Genomic DNA, 19,460 nt, shown 5'->3' with positions numbered 1-19,460 from the left:
TCCATGGAGTTATAAAAGATGACTTGAAATATAATCCTCTAAAGAACAAAGAAAACAAGCCACCCAGAGGAGTCCCTTATAATAAATACCTAGGTACTCCAACTCATTTAGTTACTTCATTTCTAGCTCTCTGGAAAGCAGCTCACATCTTCTAAGGCCAATATCACAGTTAAAACCCAGTTATGTAAACCATGACGTAAACAAGTACATAATCAATTTCCAATGAACTAATCAGTGCATTGTGTAATGCACATGGGGGCTGGAGGTGCATGTGATATTTGCTTTCTACCACCCAGTGAGCTATGTCTGCTCAGGATGGGAATAGAAGAGGCAGTGCCTGGCTGGGGACTAGGAGCTCTTTCCTTGCACCTCCATCACCAAGATGTTTGCTTTTCAGTTTCTACTTTAAGACCAGTTTCACTTAATTTTCTTGCTGGAACTTCATCCTTTGTGGGTTAAAAACATCTCAGTGTATGACTATACCATTTCTTAGGGGACAGAGGCAGGACTACAAGCATCTCCTTGATATCTGCTGTCCCTTAAATATCTCCTTGAGATAAGCATCTGTCAGGTGAGCCTCGGGGTGCACCATGTAAATCTGCTCTCTGCTTCATCTCCCCATCTGTGGATGGTGTTTCCTTACCACTCTGATCCCCACGATGAAGGATGAGGCTTGGCCCAGTCTTAGCTGGGAGCAGGACTGATCTGCAGCATCTGCAGAAGCCAGCTTGAAAGAGTCTCTCGGCAGGAAAGGGAAGCCGCTGAGTTGTTAGTTTTTGAGCTCCCTTGTTCACAGACACACTGATAGGGCATGAGCCGATCTGATTTTCGTCTGCTGAAGTTGACAAAAAGCTCAAGGCCATTTGAAGTCACCCAACCCCGCAGCAGCTAAAAGGGTCACTTCCAGCCTTCTGCATAAAGGTCTCCAGAGAGCAACCCACGGCTCATAGCTCCCGCTTCCCTGTGCATGACTTTGCTGGGAAACCATGCATTTAACAGCAGCACCTCACCCCCGCCTCCAAGGGTGGGATTCCTCCTGGGTAATGAGCCAGACAGTACCAGGAAAATGACCTTTGGAGAGGCCAAGACTTGCTAACAGCGTTAAGGGCTGCATTTCTCAAGAGCCCTCTGTACATTTTTCATGCCCATGCCTTTGCAGGGGGTGTAAAACAGGCTCACCCACACTTCACCCTCATCTCCAGCCCTTCAGAGGGGCAACATGAATGGTTTTGTGGGTGTTGGTGCAAAGAGCACATGTAAAAGTTTGGCCTTGGTAAGGAATTACAAAAGCATAGCAAAAAATCTAACTCCTTATCAGTGCAAAAATATGTCACCCCTTCACAGGCAAGCCCCATAGATCACTGTTCTTTAGGTATGACTTGCAGTGCAGAATCTTCTAGGCTGCCTAATCATCATCTGAAGCTATGAATAACGGATACATATTTAGCCTTAAAATCTGTGTTTTCTTTTCTTTTTGACTCCTTCCATTGGATTGGAGTGGAAGGATGGATAATGAACAGGGGAAGTTTGGTATGCTAGAAGTCATTCTGGCATAGCTTCCTGTGTGCTGATGGAGTCTGGTCATGGGTGGTGGTGGAGCTAGTCCAACAGCGGACAGAATGATGTTGCCAGAGGAAGGATGGGGAGGTTAGTTGTGTCAACTATTTAACTAAAGATGATGGGGACCATTCCTAAGGCAGCTAGGATGCCATTCATAAACTATGGATGGCCACATCCGTAAACTCTTTCACCCTGCAGAAAAAGATGGCTGAATTAAAACTCTCTATTGAGAATGGTCCCATGCCAACCCCTAGCTGTGCCCAGGGATAGTTTGGGTTGGTGCTAGTTGGCCTGGGCACAAACTGCACCCAGGTTAGCTGATATTATAGAGACATGGTCCTATACCTCTGCCCCAAAACTCATTTACGTGCCAACATGGACATGATGCTGCCCCAGGGAATTTTCCTATGGATGTTCTCAGAAGAGAGGGTGGATAAAGCCTTTTCCTCTGTCCTTCCTCACCACTTATTCCCCCGTGCCCCAAAGCACTCATCAGTTATGCTGGGATACTATTTGGACCAAAGCTGTTGCAATCACACCACAAATAAATGAAATATCTGGCTTTACCCCTACAAACTAATTGTCCCTTTAGATACAAAAGTTCTTGTTTGATCAGCCATTTCACCAGTACAAAGGATATCTGTCTTGTGTAGCAATTTAGTTGCAAGAACAGGTTTGAGTACAGGAATATGATTTAAAATCTCAGAAGCATAAAGCAAGCAAGCAAGCAAGCAAGCAAGCGAACAGCGGGACAAAACCTCATTTGTCAGACAGCTCCTGTTCATACACAAGTGACAAAATGCCATAGAAAAGTTACAAAGGGAAGAAAATCTAGTTGATTTTCCATGCACAAAAGACTAAGAAGCAGCTGTTTATCTTCCACTGGCACAAACCCTGTGGAAAGAGTGTGCCAATAGAACAGCACAGCCATAAGATCAGGCATCAGTGAAGAGTGTACTGATAATAGCAAAATGAGAAGGTCTGCCAGGTCTTTCAGATGAGGGAATTAATGTTACCCAGAAACACTGCATCTGCATGGCTTTCCCCCTGCCTTTCTTAAGCTGTATAAAGCAGGGAGTTCAGCCTGCTGGGGAAATAGATAAACAGTGGATTTTGCCTTTTATTCCTGATGTAGACCTGTAAATAAATGTACCGTGGACTGGAACAGTGAGACTTCTATAGACAGCTCTCCATGCCTTGTTAATCATGATTCCCTTTGTGCTGGAATTTGGTAGTCTCTCTTCTACCCCAATCTGGTCCCTGGACAAGCCCTTCCCTAGGGGCAAGTCACCAACTGGAAAAGGAAATCAAGGTACAGAGAGAAGCAAGCAGGGGCTTGATCAGAGCAAACAAGAGAAACAAAGCTTGGGATTTAGATCTTAATAAATTCCTTCATCACTTCTCCAGCAGCCATTTTATAGGTGATTTAGATAGCGAAGGAAAAAGAGGCTAAAGTCCATATTATTGTCACTGGAGCCTAGGAATTAGCCTCCCTTCACAAACAGGAGTATCTTTCTCCTTAAAAATGTCCAGCAGAACACAAATGACCTTGCCTTGATCACTAACAGGGAGATGTGACCTTGTCCTCAACTTAGACACTGAACCTGAATCAACAGGATGGAGGGAAATGAAAATTAAACTTCCAGTGCAGTTGTGGGATTGTGTTAGAAGTGAGCACAGCCCAGTGGCACAGGAGAGGCACAGATGCTTATACAACCAGGGAAAATCCTTGCTGCCTGATGTAACACTCATCTATATATAACGTAATAAGTTTCTGTAATCATTTTCAGGAGAAACAGACAATCCAGAGCTGGACCCATCTGGCACTGTGAGCAGGGATCCCAACTCAGGGGAGTTGGGCTTGTCCTCACAGGCCCTCCTCATATGTCCTCCTCTGCTCAAGCTGGTTGTATGTCAATATTTAAAGCAAAACACTTCATGTAACAGACCTCAACAGGACTGATCACAATTTTCCAAGAACTGGATTTTCATTGGAAAATGAAGTCATATATGAAACAGCATTTATTATAAGGATTTACAGTTTTATGGAACATTTTAAAGTCTCTTTCTCTCACACTTCCCCATTTGATATTGCCGCAAGGGTTTATGCAAGTTAGAGTGTTTTAACTAGAAAAATTCAGACAGTCTAAAGATTGTGAAATAATTTGATTATAAAGTAACCTATGATAAATTCTCTTGCAAGAGAGACTTCAAGTCCTACTCTCTAGTAAACCACCGTTTTGATTAAAACCAGCCCTTGCCTATATTGTGACTCAAGTCATTCCTGCTTTAAAAAAACAAAAGGCTTTAAAAGTCTGTAAAGTTCAGGCCGTTGAAGAGTGAAGATAATTGTAAATCTCAGTGTACTTTATGAAATGTAAAACCTGCTCCTGTCGGCTGCAGTGAAAATAATACTTCTAAGCAGAAGTACTCCAAAATAATACTTCTTACCAGATACTGGTCTTTCAAGAGTGCGATAAAAGCATCTAACCATTTATCCTAGATTGGGTTTTTCAGCTGTGGAAGATCTGCAAAAGGAAATACCTGAGTTTTTTTCTTTTCAGAGAAGTCAAAAGGGCAGAAAATCACAGCGCAGTGACAGAGTGGTGGCATAAACCTTGCCTCTGGTTCAGAAGCTCTGTGAATGCACTCAGCACGTACAGGGTTTGGCATGCACAGATTCTATCTACAGTGTTTTCCCCATGGTACAGCTATGTGCGCTTGGTGTACAACCAGGTGATCTCTCCCCAGCTTTTGGATGCTTTTGGATCCTGCTTTTGGAAGAGCCAAGGGTATTGGCAGTGAGGCAGCGACATCTGGAGGACAGACAGCCACCGGTTAAATCCTCTGCGTGCTCAACCCATCAGTGGCACGCCAGGAGTTTTGGGACATGGGATAGGGAGTCCTAGGTCTATGTTCATCAGAGAAGCGAGAATGGGAGTCACCAAAGGACCTACACTTGTTTTTTCTGCCTTCTGCCTGTGATTCCCAGATAATATCAGGATTAGGGCATCTCCAGGGCTCTCCAGACCTATGATGCCTAGTTATGGGATGGTCTGAGCCCAGGGAGTCTCTATTTTCCCCTCTGTTCCCATCCCCCAAAACACTTGTGGATGGTGTCAAGCAAGCTACGGGAAGAAAAGTGTCTTCCAGGGCTGTGTCCAGGTAGACTTTTCATTAAGCTTCCTGTTTATGACTCTTAAAATTCACCCTAAAAGAGCACTTAAAAGAGTTCAACTACTTTTATTGAATTATAATTCATATAAGGTCATTCTCAGAGCTTCGAGTCTCCTTTTTTCCCAGTCCTCCATCTTCTCTGTCCATCTCACCAAGAAATACATGGGAAACCAGGAAGAGAATAAGTAGAGAGTAAAAACCCCTGATGGCTAGGCCAGACACCCTGGTTTTGGTTCCCCACAGCTGGGTTTTGCAACAGAATCAACAAAAAGACACTGACATAGTGAAGCAAGTCCACCACTAAGGTGGTGGTGATGTGGTAGCCGAGATGTGAGGAGAGGTGTAGAGAACTGGGTATATTCAACCTGAGGAAGAATATGTAAAAGGCTTTTATCCCAACTTTTAATCACCTAACAACAGCGTGTACAGCAGATGGACCTAGACTTTTCTCAGAGTGCACAGTGATAAGATGGGAGGCAAAACACCCGAAAAGCAATATGAGAACATCTTGTCACAGGGTGCCATGCTTGCAAGGGCCTATGCTGCAATGGATAATGTGCCCTGCTATGGACTGGGAGACTGCAGGCTGGCCTTTTTGTATAAGGGCACATCTGGAGTAGGATGCCCTTGCCCAGGAGGGGTATTGAGACCAAGAGAAGCTGTACGCAGCCATGGAGCTGGAGCTGGAATGTCCGTTAATCCTGTCTTCTTTGTAGACAGGATGAGGTAAGGCTGAAGCGATCCAGACACTACCTAACAAGAGTCCAGCAAGACTACTCTGCCATGGCGCAGTTCCTGCCCTTCACTAGGGCTATGGGTTACACAGTGGGAAGGCAAAAATAATTGCCAAGGAGATGCCCATCTCACAGTGAGACCCCATGGGAGGTGGACATCCTGACCCCGGTGTGATTTGAACACACAGCCTTCTGATCTGGAGTCAGACGCGCTACCATTGCGCCACGAGGTCAGGGCTGGGACAGATCCTACCCAAACATCATCCTGGATTTTATGGCCATGGGTGTTCTCTGAAGGAAGGGGAGGAGCATCTCTATACTTGCCTTGTTAAGCCTGCAAGAAGGGCTCTAAATGAGCTGTTTCAGAGGAGGAAGGCCAAAATGTGACCATTGTCCAGAGCAGCCCTGTAGGACCTCTCCTAGGAGAAAGAGGCTCCTGAGCTTGGTGTCTCTAGAGGGGCAGGAGGGATTACATCCAGCCACCTCTCTGGAGCGAGACGCCCCATTTATCTGGTAGATGCACAGCACCCACCTCACGCCCTGTGGCAGGAAGGACCTTCATGCAATTTGACATCCTGGCTGGGGTCACCTTCCCCACAGAAGGAGATGGAATGTGCTCTGGGTTCAGCTGCCTCCACATGCCCTGGACCCATGCTGTTTATTCTGCACCTCCATGGTCTTTCACCCCCAAGCAGAGTCACCATGCTGTGGACATCACTTGCCTGCCCTCTCCTCAAGGGGTGGCCCTGTATTCTCTACCTCCCATAACCCTTCTCCTAGGGGTCCCCATGGAGAGGACCCAACCGCCCAGGCCAGGGTCCGTGCTGGGGACCTGCACACCTCCACCCTGACCTCGTGGCACAAGGGCAGCGCGTCTGACTCCAGATCAGAAGGTTGTGTGTTCGAATCACACCGGGGCCAGCCTTGGGGCATCACTGGACATCCTCTCATTCACTCTGTGTGAGGGTCAGGGCTCTGTGATGCACTGGCCAACTCCTGAGGAGGAAATGTGATGCCCAGAGTTTTCCTTTCAGTCAGGTGTGGCTCTGTGCTGGTTGGAGATTATGGATCATGACCATAGCAGAGGCCAATGCTGGGAGGTGTTGTGGTGGGTGTCTGCCACAGTTTTCCCTCATCAAGCAGGAAATGATGCATTCTTCCTCAGGGAAGTGCAAGAAGCCTCATAACTGCAAGCTGTCACTCCTGGGGGACCTGGACTTACCCTCAGGCAATATTTGCCTGGGAGGGTAACATGTGATGGTAAGAAGCAGGATCTGGGGAGCTCTCGTCTGCTCAGCTTCACCTCAGAGCCCACGCAAAGGCTATGGAAGAAATACTCCTGAAAGGCATGCCCAAACGAAGGAAGGACTGGAAATGACCAGAAGCAGTGACCATGGACAAACCAAGGGATGATGACTCTTGTGCTCTGGTCTCCAGCCATCTTTGAGGGTCACACTGGTCTTGCTGCTGTTTGTCAGTGCCTTGCCAAGTTCTGCACTCCACTTCAATAAGCCGCATGGAAAGCACGGACAGTAGAGCTGCACTGGGTTATCCCATCACAGATGCAGTATGTTGTGTTTGCCTTTGCTGAACTGACATGTGAGATCTCTAGTCCAAATTTTTACCCAACTTACGACATTCCAATCAGTGTCCTGCCTGCCTGAACTCGGAACACTCCAAGGATGTAGAGTTCACAGCCTCTCACAGTGGTTTGCCATCTTCATCATGAAAGTTTCTTTGGCCAGTATATTGAGCCTGATGCATGGGAAGATATTGTCGTGCAGGCAGACCGACAAGAAGGGAGAAATGCCAGGCAAAGGCAGTCCACTATAGATAATGAGGTGGTCTTTGCTACAGCCCACCATCAATATAACGGCCAGGCTGTGGGCAGAAAAATGGCGAGCCAGGCAGGAGTCGAACCTGCAATCTCCTGATCCGTAGTCAGGCGCGTTATCCATTGCGCCACTGGCCCTCCTTGGGCTTGGGGGGGGGAGGGCTTCCCATTGCTAAATGAGCTTTCTGAGAGGTGCAGGGGAGGCTGCAGTAGGATTTAGTTAAGCACAGATTAAGCAGGTTATAGAGATCCCTGGAAGGCAGGTGATCTAATCCCCTGCTCAGAGCACTGAAGTCATTGACATTGGGTCATTCTGTTAGTCGACATCTGAACATCTCCAACGATGAATGTCTCCGTCCTCCCTGGGACCCTGTTTTAATGTGTGACCTCTGATGTGTGACATTTTTTCCTACCATATAATAGAGATTTTTCTTGATATAATGTGGTTTTTGTTGAGCTTCATCCTCCATGTCCACAAGAAAAGATTGGGTCCACTTTTTCTGTAGGCACACATAGCATGAAACACGGTTATAATCTTTCCTCAACATTTTCTTCTCTGTATTATAGAAACCTACCTCTCTAGGCCACTCCTCATCTGGGACTTCTCATCAGGATGACCATCTCTGGGACTTAGTGAAGTGTGCGAATGGCTTTCTTGTCCTGGAGATCACAAAACTGAACATGATAGGGCAATCCCCCATATCAGTACAGGCTGGGGGACAAAGGGATTGAGAGTAGCCCTGCAGATAAGGACTTGGGGGTACTGGTGGAGGAAAAACTGGATATGATCCAGCAGTGTGCGCTCACAGCCCAGAAAGCCAGAGGGACTTTTTAAAGGGCATGTAAGGATAGGACACCAGGGATAGGCCAGAATCTCCCATTTTAATGTATACCTATTGTCTCTCAACCTCTGATCATGAAACACTGTGAAACATTTGTCTTGATGACCTCCTCATAGATACCGGAAGGTTTCTATCGGGTACTCATTGAAGACTACTCTTCCATTGTCCAAATAAACCCAGTTTCCATGGCTTATCCTCATACAGCAAATGCTACATTTTGATGGTCCTCCGCTATACTTGTTCCAGATGACCAATGCTCTCAAACTGGGGGCCCCAAAGCTTTATGCAGTATTCCCAGTATGGAAGATGAGTAAACTGTGGGAGTAGAGTAATATCAGTAGTGAGTAGAGGAGAGTGATGAGACAAGGGGCCCAGCTCTGCCATAAGGTCTGGAGAGCCTCTTTCCTTCCTGCAGGGCAAGAGGACACCCCAGCACTTTTGCCCTGCAGAAAGCCCCAGTCAGGGATGAAGGAGGGAACAGGAGGAGCCATGGCCAGGCTAAAAGCATTGAGCCAGGCAGGAGTCGAACCTGCAATCTCCTGATCCGTAGTCAGGCGCGTTGTCCATTGCGCCACTGGCCCCTGCCCCTCACCATCCCCATGGCCCTGCCAGGTGCTCTGCATCCCTCGTTCTGTAGAGCATGCTCTGCGCCCATCTCTAAAACACCAAACAACATCCAGTGCAACATGAGGCACTGAAGAACGTCAGCTGGACGCACAGCTGCTGACACAACCCCCTCTGCTCCCCGCTGCAGCCAGTTTGCTTTACCTTGGGATTGAGTTTAGGCGCAGTGTCCCTGTGTCCTGCTACACTGACATGTCTGGGGGACCCTGTCAGAGGTCAGACCAATGTCAAGACAAACGATGTTCTTTGGTGTCCTGTTGACTGCCCAGGAAGTAATGTCTTCAAAGAACCCTATCACACTGCCAAGAGTCATCATCCCTTGGTTTGTCCATGGTCACTGCTTCTGGTCATTTCCAGTCCTTCCTTCGTTTGGGCATGCCTTTCAGGAGTATTTCTTCCATAGCCTTTGCGTGGGCTCTGAGGTGAAGCTGAGCAGACGAGAGCTCCCCAGATCCTGCTTCTTATTGTTCTTGAAAAACTTCTTCTGTTCATCAGAATCCTGCCTCTGTTTCTCTACCCCTACACTGAACAATTGTCCTTCACGCCCTCCAGAAATGCCGTGGGCTGAGTGTACCACCATATGCTACCCTCCCAGGCAAATATTGCCTGAGGGTAAGTTCAGGTCCCCAGAGTGACTGAGCTTACAGTCTTGAAGCTTCTTGCATTTCCCTAAGGAAGAATTCACTTCCTTCTTGATGAGAGAAAACTGTAGCGGACAACCACAACACCTCCCAGCACTGGCCTCTACTATGGTCTGTAGTCTCCAGCCAGCACAGTACTACACCTGACTGAAAGAAAAGCTCTGGGCATCACCTTTTCTCCCTCAGCCACTCTCAAGGTGCCCCCATGTAGCTGTCCTATGCCTTGCAGAGCCCTGCCCCTCACATAGGCCAGCCGCCCAGAAAATGAGGGTGAACGCAGAGGGTGTCCAGTGATGCCCCAAGGCTGACCCCGGTGTGATTCGAACACACAACCTTCTGATCTGGAGTCAGATGCGCTGCCCTTGCGCCACGAGGTCAGGGTGAAGGCATGCAGGTCCCCAGCACGGACCCTAGTCTAGGCAGTGGGGGGTGTCCTCTCTATGGGGACCACCCCATGGGTGTCCAGGCACCCCCACAGACGCTGTAGCTGTGGAGTGGAAGAGGTAACCTGAGGAGAGAGCAGCCAAAGGCTGCAGTGAGGAGTCCAGGCTGCAAGACGAACGTGCAGGGTGGGATGGGGTGATCTGCAGGCTCAGGCACAGCATCTTAGGGATGCTGTGATGTAATGGATGGCAGTCCAGGGCACAACACAGAGAAGGGATGTGGTCCCCTCCTGCAGCACAGCCCGAGGTAGGCTTTGGGTATATACCCAGAAAAGGTCATGGAGAGTGTTAAGAGCAGACAGCCCTTGGGCTTGGTCCAGCCAGAGCTGGACATTACAGCTCCTGATGTCCTGCCACAGCCACGGCCTTGTGTAGACTCAGAATGGCAGCTGGACCTTCTGCAAGGAAGGGAAGACGTCCCACCAGTGCAAGCAGGGTCCACCAACAGTGTAGGCAAAGTCCACTGCTAGCTCTGGCTGCCCAACCCTTTCCTCATGGGTGGTTAGTGCAAGGTTGTCATGGACAGAGATGTCAGAGAGGAAGTGAAACCTTCCTTCTACCTCTCCAACTCCATGCCTACCCCAGAAACATGAAGGAAGCTTCTCACTACAAGTCCATCTTGGGCAAGGTCAAGCTGTGGGCACAATATGGGCAGGGGCCAGCAGTGTAATGGACAAAGTGCCAGGAGAACCCCTTCTGGCTCCTGCCCACAGCCTGGCCATGGTGGAGATGGTGGGAATCAGGCTGCCCTGGTATCCTTTGGAAGTGGTGGGTAAGTGGCCTTGGGTTTTGTCCTGCCTCTGGCTTACCCCCTCTCTCTGCCATGTATTGTGCCAGCAATAAGACATTTTTCTATCAGAAATCCATCAGGCATTTTTCTTGAGCACAGTTATTGTTACACCTCATTGTTCCCCACTGCCATACCTTAGGCTTTATATCACAAATTCTGACACCTTTGCAGTTTCTGTTTGCCCCACAGCCCGTATTAAAAGCCTTGGAGTTAGAGCTCTGACACTGTTATTAACATGTCTGCTTCCTTTTAGAGAAAATAAACCAAGCATACAGGTTTGTGGTGCAATGCTGAATCTATTGTTGTTATTAAGAATGATCCATTTCAGAAAAATCCTTGGAAAAGGACAAAAAAGTTGAGAAAAATTGAGAAAATGGTTTGCAAATGTATGAAACCAAAAACCCTCCCTGCTCTTCAAACACATTAATAATCCTCACGTACTTAACACTGAATGTTCAGTGCTGAAGACAGAGCAAAGGGGCAGGCATCTACATCTCCACCTGAGCAAACCCTGCCCACAAGGAGGGCCTTGGCGTCTGTTCCCCCACAGCGTGTCTTCCCGCAAGAGGGAGCTATGAACCAGCTCATGGGCTCCACAAGCTGCAAAGGCAGGCTGGAGATGAGTTTTGCTATCTTCACACAGGAGGTGCTCCAGTCCCCTGATCATCCTCGTGGCCCTTCTCTGGACTTGTTCCAACAGTTCCATGTCCTTTTTATGTTGAGGACACCAGAACTGCACACAATACTCCAGGTGAGGTCTCACAAGAGCAGAGTAGAGGGGCAGGATCACCTCCTTCGACCTGCTGGTCACGCTGCTTTTGATGCAGCCCAGGATACGGTTGGCCTTCTGGGCTGCAAGCGCACACTGAAGCTGGCTCATGTTCATTTTCTCATCAACCAACACCCCCAAGTCCTTCTCCGCAGGGCTGCTCTGAATCTCTTCTCTGCCCAACCCGTAGCTGTGCCTGGGATTGCTCCGACCCAGGTGTAGGACCTTGCACTTGGCATGGTTAAACTTCATGAGGTTGGCATCAGCCCACGTCACAAGCGTGTCAAGGTCCCTTTGGATGGCATTCCTTCCCTCCAGCGTATCAACCGAACCACACAGCTTGGTGTCATCGGCAAACTTGCTGAGGCCGCACTCAATCCCACTGTCCACAAAGATGTTGAACAAGACCGGTCCCAACACCGATCCCTGAGGGACACCACTCGTTAATGGTCTCCAGCCGGACACTGAGCCATTGACCACAACTCTTTGTGTGCGGCCATCCAGCCAGTTCTTTATCCACCGAGTGGTCCATCCATCAAATTGATGTCTCTCCAATGCAGAGACAAGGATGTCGTGTGGGACAGTGTCGAACGCTTTGCACAAGTCCAGGTAGATGACATCAACTGCTCTACCCCTGTCCATCAGTTCTGTAGCCCCATCATAGAAGGCCACCAAATTGGTCAGGCAGGATTTCCCCTTAGTGAAGCCATGCTGGCTGTCACCACGCACCTTGTTGTTTTTCTTGTGCCTTAGCATGCCTTCCAGGAGAATCTGCTCCAAGATTTTGCCAGGCACAGAGGTGAGACTGACTGGTCTGTAATTCCCCGGGTCATCCATTTTCCCCTTCTTGAAAACGGGGGTTATATTTCCCTTTTTCCAGTCGTTGGGAACTTCACCTGACTGCCATGATTTTTCAAATATGATGGACAGTGGCTTAGAAACTTCATTCACCAGCTCCTTCAGGACCTGCGGATGGATTCCATCAGGTCCCATGGACTTGTGCAGGATCAGGCTCTAACCAGATCTTCTCCTACAGTGGGCGCAAGCTCTTCATTCTCAAAGTCCCTGCGTCTGACTTCCAAGACTTGGGCGGTGCGGTCAGAGCATTTGCAGTGAAGACTGAGGCAAAGAAGTCATTCAGAACCTCAGCCTTCTCTGAATCCAGGATAGCCATTTCTCCTGATAGCTGCTGGAGGGGGCCCACATTTTAAAACTTTTGATCATTGCATCACAAAGCAGGACCTCACAAACAATTCTATAACTTTCTCCTTTTTTTATGGTTTTGGTTGTTTTTTGGTTTTTCCTTTTTCTATGAAATGCCACAACCAGAAGTTCACAATTGAAAAAAACATTTTAGGAATTGATCCAGCTGCCCGCGCATAGAGACTGGAGCCATTTGAGAGGCCATGTGACAGTAAGAATGTTGATATCTGACTGGGGCTGGCAAATATCATGCAGGAGCTATGGGGGATCTGCACCCTTATGGAGCAGAAGCTGGAGGCCAGATGGGATCCCTGAGGTATCTTTGATTACAATAGATGCCCTTAGCTCTGGGCTTGGCCAGCTAGGTAGAAGTATCTACTTAGAACAGCGCATGTTTCTTCATGTGTGATTGCTCCTGAGGTCCCACTATAGCTAAACAGGTTGTTTATGTCCTAAAACCACTAGTTAAACATCTCATTCCCACATGCCCACATCCATTGTAGATGCCTACATCTTGGTATCTGAGTATAGCACTGACCAACAACACTGAGCAGTCAGTTGTCCACACGTTATTGTCCTGTGCCATTTTAAATAAGTTAGACCACACACATGGCCACTCCTTTTTCCCTCTATTCACATGGAGATTATCTCAGGGGTCCTGTGTCTTACCAAGTAGTCCCATGAGATTCTCTGAATACCCTAGGGGAGCCCACAGGAGTTAAGCCTATATATTTGAGCAACTGAATTGAGTCCATAATAGCAATCAGGTAATATTTTCATAAAGAAAACTGGCTGTTTAGTTGGTTGAGACTTTATTTCTCTATTGAGGAAATCATGCAGGAGGTAGGGAGGTGCAGTTACTCTGCTTACTTTTGTGACCCTCTGCCATTGTCCAGGTTTAGCCATGTGCAGCGGTCAAGCTGTACTCCTTGCCTTCCACACTCACCACTGCCAAGGTTCCCTGGACAACCAGGTCTGTTCCTACAGCCCTATAAACACAAGAATGTTCCCTCCTCCCCTCCTCAAAGGTTCCAGTGTTGTGGACCTGTCTCTACACTGCAGCTGAGACTTTCTACCATGAAACTCTTCTGCTTCATGGCTCTCCTCCTTTTGCTCCTCCAGGCTGTTCCAGGTAATAGGGAAGATCCACATTGGGGTCTGCCTGTGTAGGAGGTACAACTTGCTTGTACAGTGGTGCAGAATGTACTCTTCGGTGCTCCTCAGCTCTTTTCATTAGGGCCATTCCTATTTCTCAATCTAGAAGCAGAAGTTAACTTTTAACTTTCCCACAGAAGCCACAATCGGGTGTCAGCTCTTTCTGACTCTGAAATCCCTTTATGCCACTTTGTGGCACTATTGGAAGACGGTGCCATGGAAGTCATCTGCCTCTTTTTACCCCCATGGTCATAAATTGTCCCCTTTGTGTCTGGGAGAGGAGTGACAGAGGTGTTCTCTCATATTACTTAAGTTGAACTATACCAGTGTAGTTTATTTACTTAAGCTCTCTGAATATGCTGGTTTCCCTTCCTCAGCTGTTCTGCTGCACTGACTCATTTACTGACGGTGCTTTCAGCCTTGCTTTTCTTCATGCTTAAGGGAACTCCCCATCTTTGAGTAAGGCTTTCAGAGGAAGGAGCTGGGCAAATTGTTTCTGTTACAAGGGGCTCTCATCAGCTGGGGAAGATTCCAACTTCTGAGTTTTTTTAGGGCATATGAGGACCGTGCTGTCTCTTGCATGACCAGCCTGCAGCATTGCAGTACCAGAACGTAGAAGCATCCAAAGGCTGGCTTGTCCTTACCACTACAGTGTGCATGCCCAGGATATGTTCAGAAACTTGCCATCAACAACTACATTTTTTGTTAGTTGTACAGAAGCCTCCCTTGGAGTCATGTGAGGTCACATGAGTCTTCTCAAAACTTCTGGAAAAGCTGCCTTGGATTTTGGGGGTATTGGTATCAGAGCCTTTGTTGGGGTCCATGGGGTTTCAGCAGGAGGAATGAGACCATGAGAAATGGACCTATCCTGCAGCACAGCTGGGAATCCCATTCTTCCTGCAGGTCTTGGCTTGCCCAAAGATACCTTACGTTGTGTTGGATACCATGGTTTCTGCTTCCGATCAAAATCATGCCCAGCACCATTTGCCGCATTTGGAACATGCTCTCAGCGTCAGAAAACCTGCTGCATAGGTACGTACACCCTGTTTGCTTACATGTAAAGATGCGTGTAAACCCTGCCCAGGCAGGCTATGTTGGGAGAGGAGGTTGATAAAGTCAGCAAAACACACTCTTACTGTCTTTGTCTCCTAATGGCTTTAAGCTGTCTTCTCCCATATAAGAAGGTGGACCTGTCTGTTGCTCCACTAAGGTCAGCATGGAGCACAGGAACAGGATTGCCATTTTGGGGTGGACAAATAGCACATAGCCAAACATCCTGACTCCAACAGAACAGATGCCTGAGGAAATAAAATAGAAACTGTGGCACACACAGAGTCCTCCTTCTTTGATATATCTTCCTTTAATCAGCTGTTGGGGACTGCTGACTGCATCCGCACTGTTACATTTAATAGGTGCCAGCTGACCTATTCCCTGTAAATTTATCTAGCTCCTGGCTTTGCTTATTTTTGGAGCTCCTCAATAGCCAACATATATCATTAATCAATATATGCTTTATAGTTAACTGTGCTACTCAGACCTAAGGTTCATCTGATCCAGCATCTTGTATCTCTCCATGGCCAGAACTGGATGATTCCGTACAGTGACTGTGTGTGTAAAGTGACTATTAATGATAACCATGTAATTACACGTCCTTATATATTCTCCTGGCTTTTATGAATTTGCAGATGTTTAGATTTAGGCATCTTTGTCTTTAAAAGACTTCACTGGATTTCCCCTTTATATTAGGAATGCCTTCTGTTTGTTTTAAAACTTCTTCCCTTACAATTTTATTCAGTGCCACCCATTTCTGTAGTGCAAATGAGATGCAATCATTCTGCATCCACCTTCTTCATATCTTTACAATATCCCTCCTTCAGTTACTTCTGTATGAAGCTGGTGGGTCACAAATCCCAATTTTAGCAGTACTCTGATAATCCCCATAGTCTGTCTTTGTGTCTTTGCTTTTGGAGACAGAGTGACCAGATGCTTTCCGTGTATGAGTTGGTTCAGATGGTGGTGCAATGTTTTCTGTTCTCACTTAAATCCTTTTCATTGCAGACACGACATCAGATTTCCATACTTGTCAAGATGAGGGGGGTCATTGCGTACCTCCAGAAATCAATTGTCTGGAAGAGCAAGTGGGACTTTGTCCTCACAGAGAATGGAAGTGCTGCACAGAAGTGTAATGGAGACCTCATGGAATTGTAGAAAACCACAGAAATGCATGGCCAAGAAAACAAATAAGTGTTCTTTCTAGTGTTGTAGAGAAGATGCCTGGTGTTCTCAACATCCAAAGTGTATAATTAACTAGAGGTGACATGTTTCTTTATATAACAAAGACAAATACTAAATAAACAGGTATAGCAGTTGTGTATGAATGGGAAGAGGCAGAATGTCTATTACACCCACACACAGAAATCCACAGAAAGTTTGCTGTAACATCCTTGGAAAACAAATGCCCTGTAATTCAAACTTCATCTCCCTCCTTTTTCTGTCTTTCTTTCTTCTTTCCTTCCTTTCCTTTCTAATAGAAGGCAACGTCTCCTCTTCCTATTAAGGTGATAGAAACAAGGACTGTCCAACTGGCATGGTTGGTCTATGTCTACACTATCCCACTACCATTCTCCAAAGCAGGATGCCACTCAGCTGCTCTTCCCACCTCCCTATTGCTACCAATAAACTGTACACCCACTTGAGTACAGCTACCACCTATAAAAAGTCTTCATGTATGACTGGGCAAATCTATCTAAAACTATCTATATAAACCCATTTTATGCAGTTTGTGCTTCTCTCTGCGGTAAGCCTGAATTTATTAACTGGAGGGATGGGGATCAATGAAGATGTTTAGATCAGACAGAGGATGGGACGGAAGGTATCAATGAAATCATTTGCAAATCAAACCAAGATGCACAAACAACAAAAGGGTAGATGTACCTTTGAGCAAACAATTGTGCTTTGCTTCCACAAAGCATTTGGGCACATGTGTAGCCCTAAGCTCCTGAGTTTTCCTGATGACTTCAATGCCTAAGATCATACTGCCAGTCTGCCAGTCAGTGCAAGCTGGGGATAGAACCCAGGTCTTCTCCAACCCTTATATCTTCCATATATATCTGTATATATATATATATATATATATATATCAACTCAATCTCACAAAACATGGTACACTTTCATGACAATTCAGTATCTAAATTGTTACAACTGTTCTAGAATACTGAGCAGTCTCAGGGCCTCTTCTCTATCCCTGAAGCCAAATATCATAATCTGGCCATGTTCATCCTCTCTTCACACCAGAAACAGATGGCTACATCCAGACTGTCTGGTGGAATTAATCCCTCATCCCAGACACACTTGGCAATTGTTTGGGAGAGAAATAGTTGGCCTGGACCAAAACCTTTCCAGGGATATGCTAAGCATTTAATAGTTTGGATGATCAAATCCCAGTGATTGTGTCCTGCCCTGTTTTATTTACTAATGAAGATACTGAAGGAGTTTAAGCTTTGATAAAGGGAAAATGCATGAGAGGAGATTAATACATTATTTTTCTAACTAGAATTATAGAAAAAAAAACAAAAAACAACAACAAACAAACAATCAAATTTAAAAAATCCTTCTTTTTTGTCGGTTGTTCCTTTTTTAAATCAAATAACCTCATTTATAGCCTACCCCATGACTCACTGAAATCAAGTTAAGTCAATAAATGGGTTTTAGACTCTGCTCCCATTGAGTTCTCCCACATGTAAATACACGCCCACTACCACACCAGAGTCACCCTCTCTTGTCTGGTGCCTCTATAGGCCTGCTTCCCACCTCCCTGTGCCTCAGCAGTGGTGTGCCCATGCAGGACTCTGCCTACCTTTGTGTGTCTGGTGAGAGGCGGGATATGTCAACATCATGCCTGTGGTCATGCGCAATGATAGATAAGGTCTGGTCAAGGTTACACCATGCTCTGCTGCTGGCATGAATATCAGAAGGAACTGTAGAAGATGTGGTGTCCTGAAAATGTCCCATTCTAACAAGCACAGCAGCCATGGGAACCTCAGATCTTCTTCAGTAAGTGCTCCCTTGTCCATAATCAACATAATGACAGTGATATAACGAAATTACTTTCTTGCTTTGCCATGTCTTCCTTGCTTCTCATTCATTTCTAAAGAACACTTTTTCATCTGAGAATTCGAGGTGAATTTATGTCAATTGAAGTGGAATTCGCTGCCACGTTGAGCATGAAGGTTCTTCCAGAGGTAATGTGAGGTAATGAGAACACCATCCTCACATCAGTCAAGGACACTGGTTAGCCAAGACACTGGTTCCAGAGGACAGTACAGAGGCATCCAAAAAGTTTAGATCAGAAGAGGACCTAAGACTTCCTATGTCTTACATATGGGCTCTCACCATTAAACCTTACTTTCATTTTATTTCTTTTCCTGACTGTATTTACATTATTTTTAGCTGATTTTGGTTGAATGGTGGAAGTTTGTAGCTGTTCACTCATTTATACAAGATCTTGGTTTACTTGGATCATGAAGGAGGTGATGCTTTAGTACAGGGGCAAGAGGCACTGTAACTAGCAAGTTAATGGCTTGCTGGAAGATTTCACTGAGGTGCCATCAGATATAAGTCCGTAAAGAATAAAGTCCCACATCAGGGTTTGTGTGCAGATAAAGCACGCAGGAAAGAGCGCACTGTCTGCACATTTCCCAAAGAAACTCATCAAGGGATTCACCAAGATTACCATAATCATGCATGAAAACCCTTCAGTGGAAGCACCCACCCCCAAAGGCACATTGCAAACCCAAAACATGGAGTAACCTGTGGGACTGGAAGAGACCCATGGCTCAGCAGCACAGGAACTGTTGGAGGACAGGGTCCAGTGGCTACAGCTGTCCAGCCAAGAGTTTATAAGTTCTCAGAAGATCCTGGGCCAATGCCGAATGAAAAGAGCTATGGTCAGATTGGCAGATGGTGTGCATCCACTGGCTCCTATGTCATGAGGAGGTTTTAAAGCCAACACCATGCTCTTCCAGCCTTCCTAGGACACACACAACTATTGTTGGCTGCTGGCCATGGGCTGGGGTTATCCAAGGGCTGGAGGATGGGTTCATTGAGGTGTATAATCCAACTCTGCCAAAGAGGCGGAAAGGATCTTACTTATCTATATAAGCAAAGACTTAAACCCCTGGCATTGAGTTTCTTGCCTTTACTGCCCTGTTTTTATAAAGAAATGCTTCTCTCCAGTCCAGTTACAAAATTCAGCGTTAGTACAGTGCATCTGTACCAACACATTACTCTACCCCTTGCTTTGCACATCTGGACATCTTTTGTGTCGGAATGATGCGGCAAGAGTTTGCACATAAGGGGTGGGAGATATTAGATCACAAAAGACCCCCCAGACTCTCCTTGCAAGGCTGACCTGATCCACACTGTCATGGGCCACAGAAAGAGCAAGAAAGCTCACTCAGCTCCAGGGTTGTTTCACTTCCCCGCATCATTAGTGAGTGGACCAGTGTGTGGGACCAGACAAGCTCTGTAATCAGTTACAAGGCATGAAGAGGATGAGGAGAAGGGAGCAATGCGGCTTGGTTGCAACAGGGAAAAGCCAATCCCATACCCCTCTGTTGAAGCAGAAAAGCAATACATCAAACAAATGGCCTGGGGAGAGGAGGCAGAAACATCCTGTCCTTCCTTTGC

General features: G+C 46.6%; 1 protein-coding gene and 5 non-coding genes across 6 annotated transcripts; 2 read left to right on the top strand and 4 right to left on the bottom strand.

The window, feature by feature from the left end:
• Positions 1-5,632: 5,632 nt before the first annotated feature.
• Positions 5,633-5,704, bottom strand: TRNAW-CCA (transfer RNA tryptophan (anticodon CCA)). The gene has a single exon. It is a non-coding gene; the product is annotated as a tRNA-Trp (tRNA).
• A 616-nt stretch (positions 5,705-6,320) lies between these two features.
• TRNAW-CCA (transfer RNA tryptophan (anticodon CCA)) lies at positions 6,321-6,392 on the top strand. The gene has a single exon. It is a non-coding gene; the product is annotated as a tRNA-Trp (tRNA).
• Positions 6,393-7,370: 978 nt separating this feature from the next.
• On the bottom strand, positions 7,371-7,443 carry TRNAR-ACG (transfer RNA arginine (anticodon ACG)). The gene has a single exon. It is a non-coding gene; the product is annotated as a tRNA-Arg (tRNA).
• Positions 7,444-8,655: 1,212 nt separating this feature from the next.
• On the bottom strand, positions 8,656-8,728 carry TRNAR-ACG (transfer RNA arginine (anticodon ACG)). Its single transcript has one exon. It is a non-coding gene; the product is annotated as a tRNA-Arg (tRNA).
• A 989-nt stretch (positions 8,729-9,717) lies between these two features.
• TRNAW-CCA (transfer RNA tryptophan (anticodon CCA)) lies at positions 9,718-9,789 on the bottom strand. The gene has a single exon. It is a non-coding gene; the product is annotated as a tRNA-Trp (tRNA).
• Positions 9,790-13,656: 3,867 nt separating this feature from the next.
• On the top strand, positions 13,657-16,866 carry LOC130609068 (gallinacin-11-like). Its single transcript, XM_057427656.1, has 3 exons — positions 13,657-13,749; positions 14,676-14,804; positions 15,831-16,866. The coding sequence occupies exons 1-3, from the start codon at positions 13,695-13,697 to the stop codon at positions 15,956-15,958; spliced, it is 312 nt and encodes a 103-aa protein (XP_057283639.1). The 5' UTR covers positions 13,657-13,694; the 3' UTR covers positions 15,959-16,866.
• Positions 16,867-19,460: the final 2,594 nt, after the last annotated feature.

Source organism: Pezoporus wallicus, unplaced genomic scaffold (assembly GCF_028554395.1).
Source record: "Pezoporus wallicus isolate ANWC-B61680 ecotype Strahan unplaced genomic scaffold, APGP_CSIRO_Pwel_v1 contig_6464, whole genome shotgun sequence".
NCBI classification, from domain to species: domain Eukaryota; kingdom Metazoa; phylum Chordata; class Aves; order Psittaciformes; family Psittacidae; genus Pezoporus; species Pezoporus wallicus.
Note: the sequence above shows the minus strand (reverse complement) of the source record. Positions and strands in the feature narration are given on the sequence as shown.

Bases quoted from the DNA above. Each gene is read 5' to 3' on its own strand.
- LOC130609068 (XM_057427656.1), top strand. From the start codon at position 13,695: ATGAAACTCTTCTGCTTCATGGCTCTCCTCCTTTTGCTCCTCCAGGCT. The intron at 13,750-14,675 runs GTAATAGGGAAG...TTCTTCCTGCAG, and splicing joins GCTCCTCCAGGCTGTTCCAG to GTCTTGGCTTGCCCAAAGAT. The intron at 14,805-15,830 runs GTACGTACACCC...TTTTCATTGCAG, and splicing joins TCAGAAAACCTGCTGCATAG to ACACGACATCAGATTTCCAT.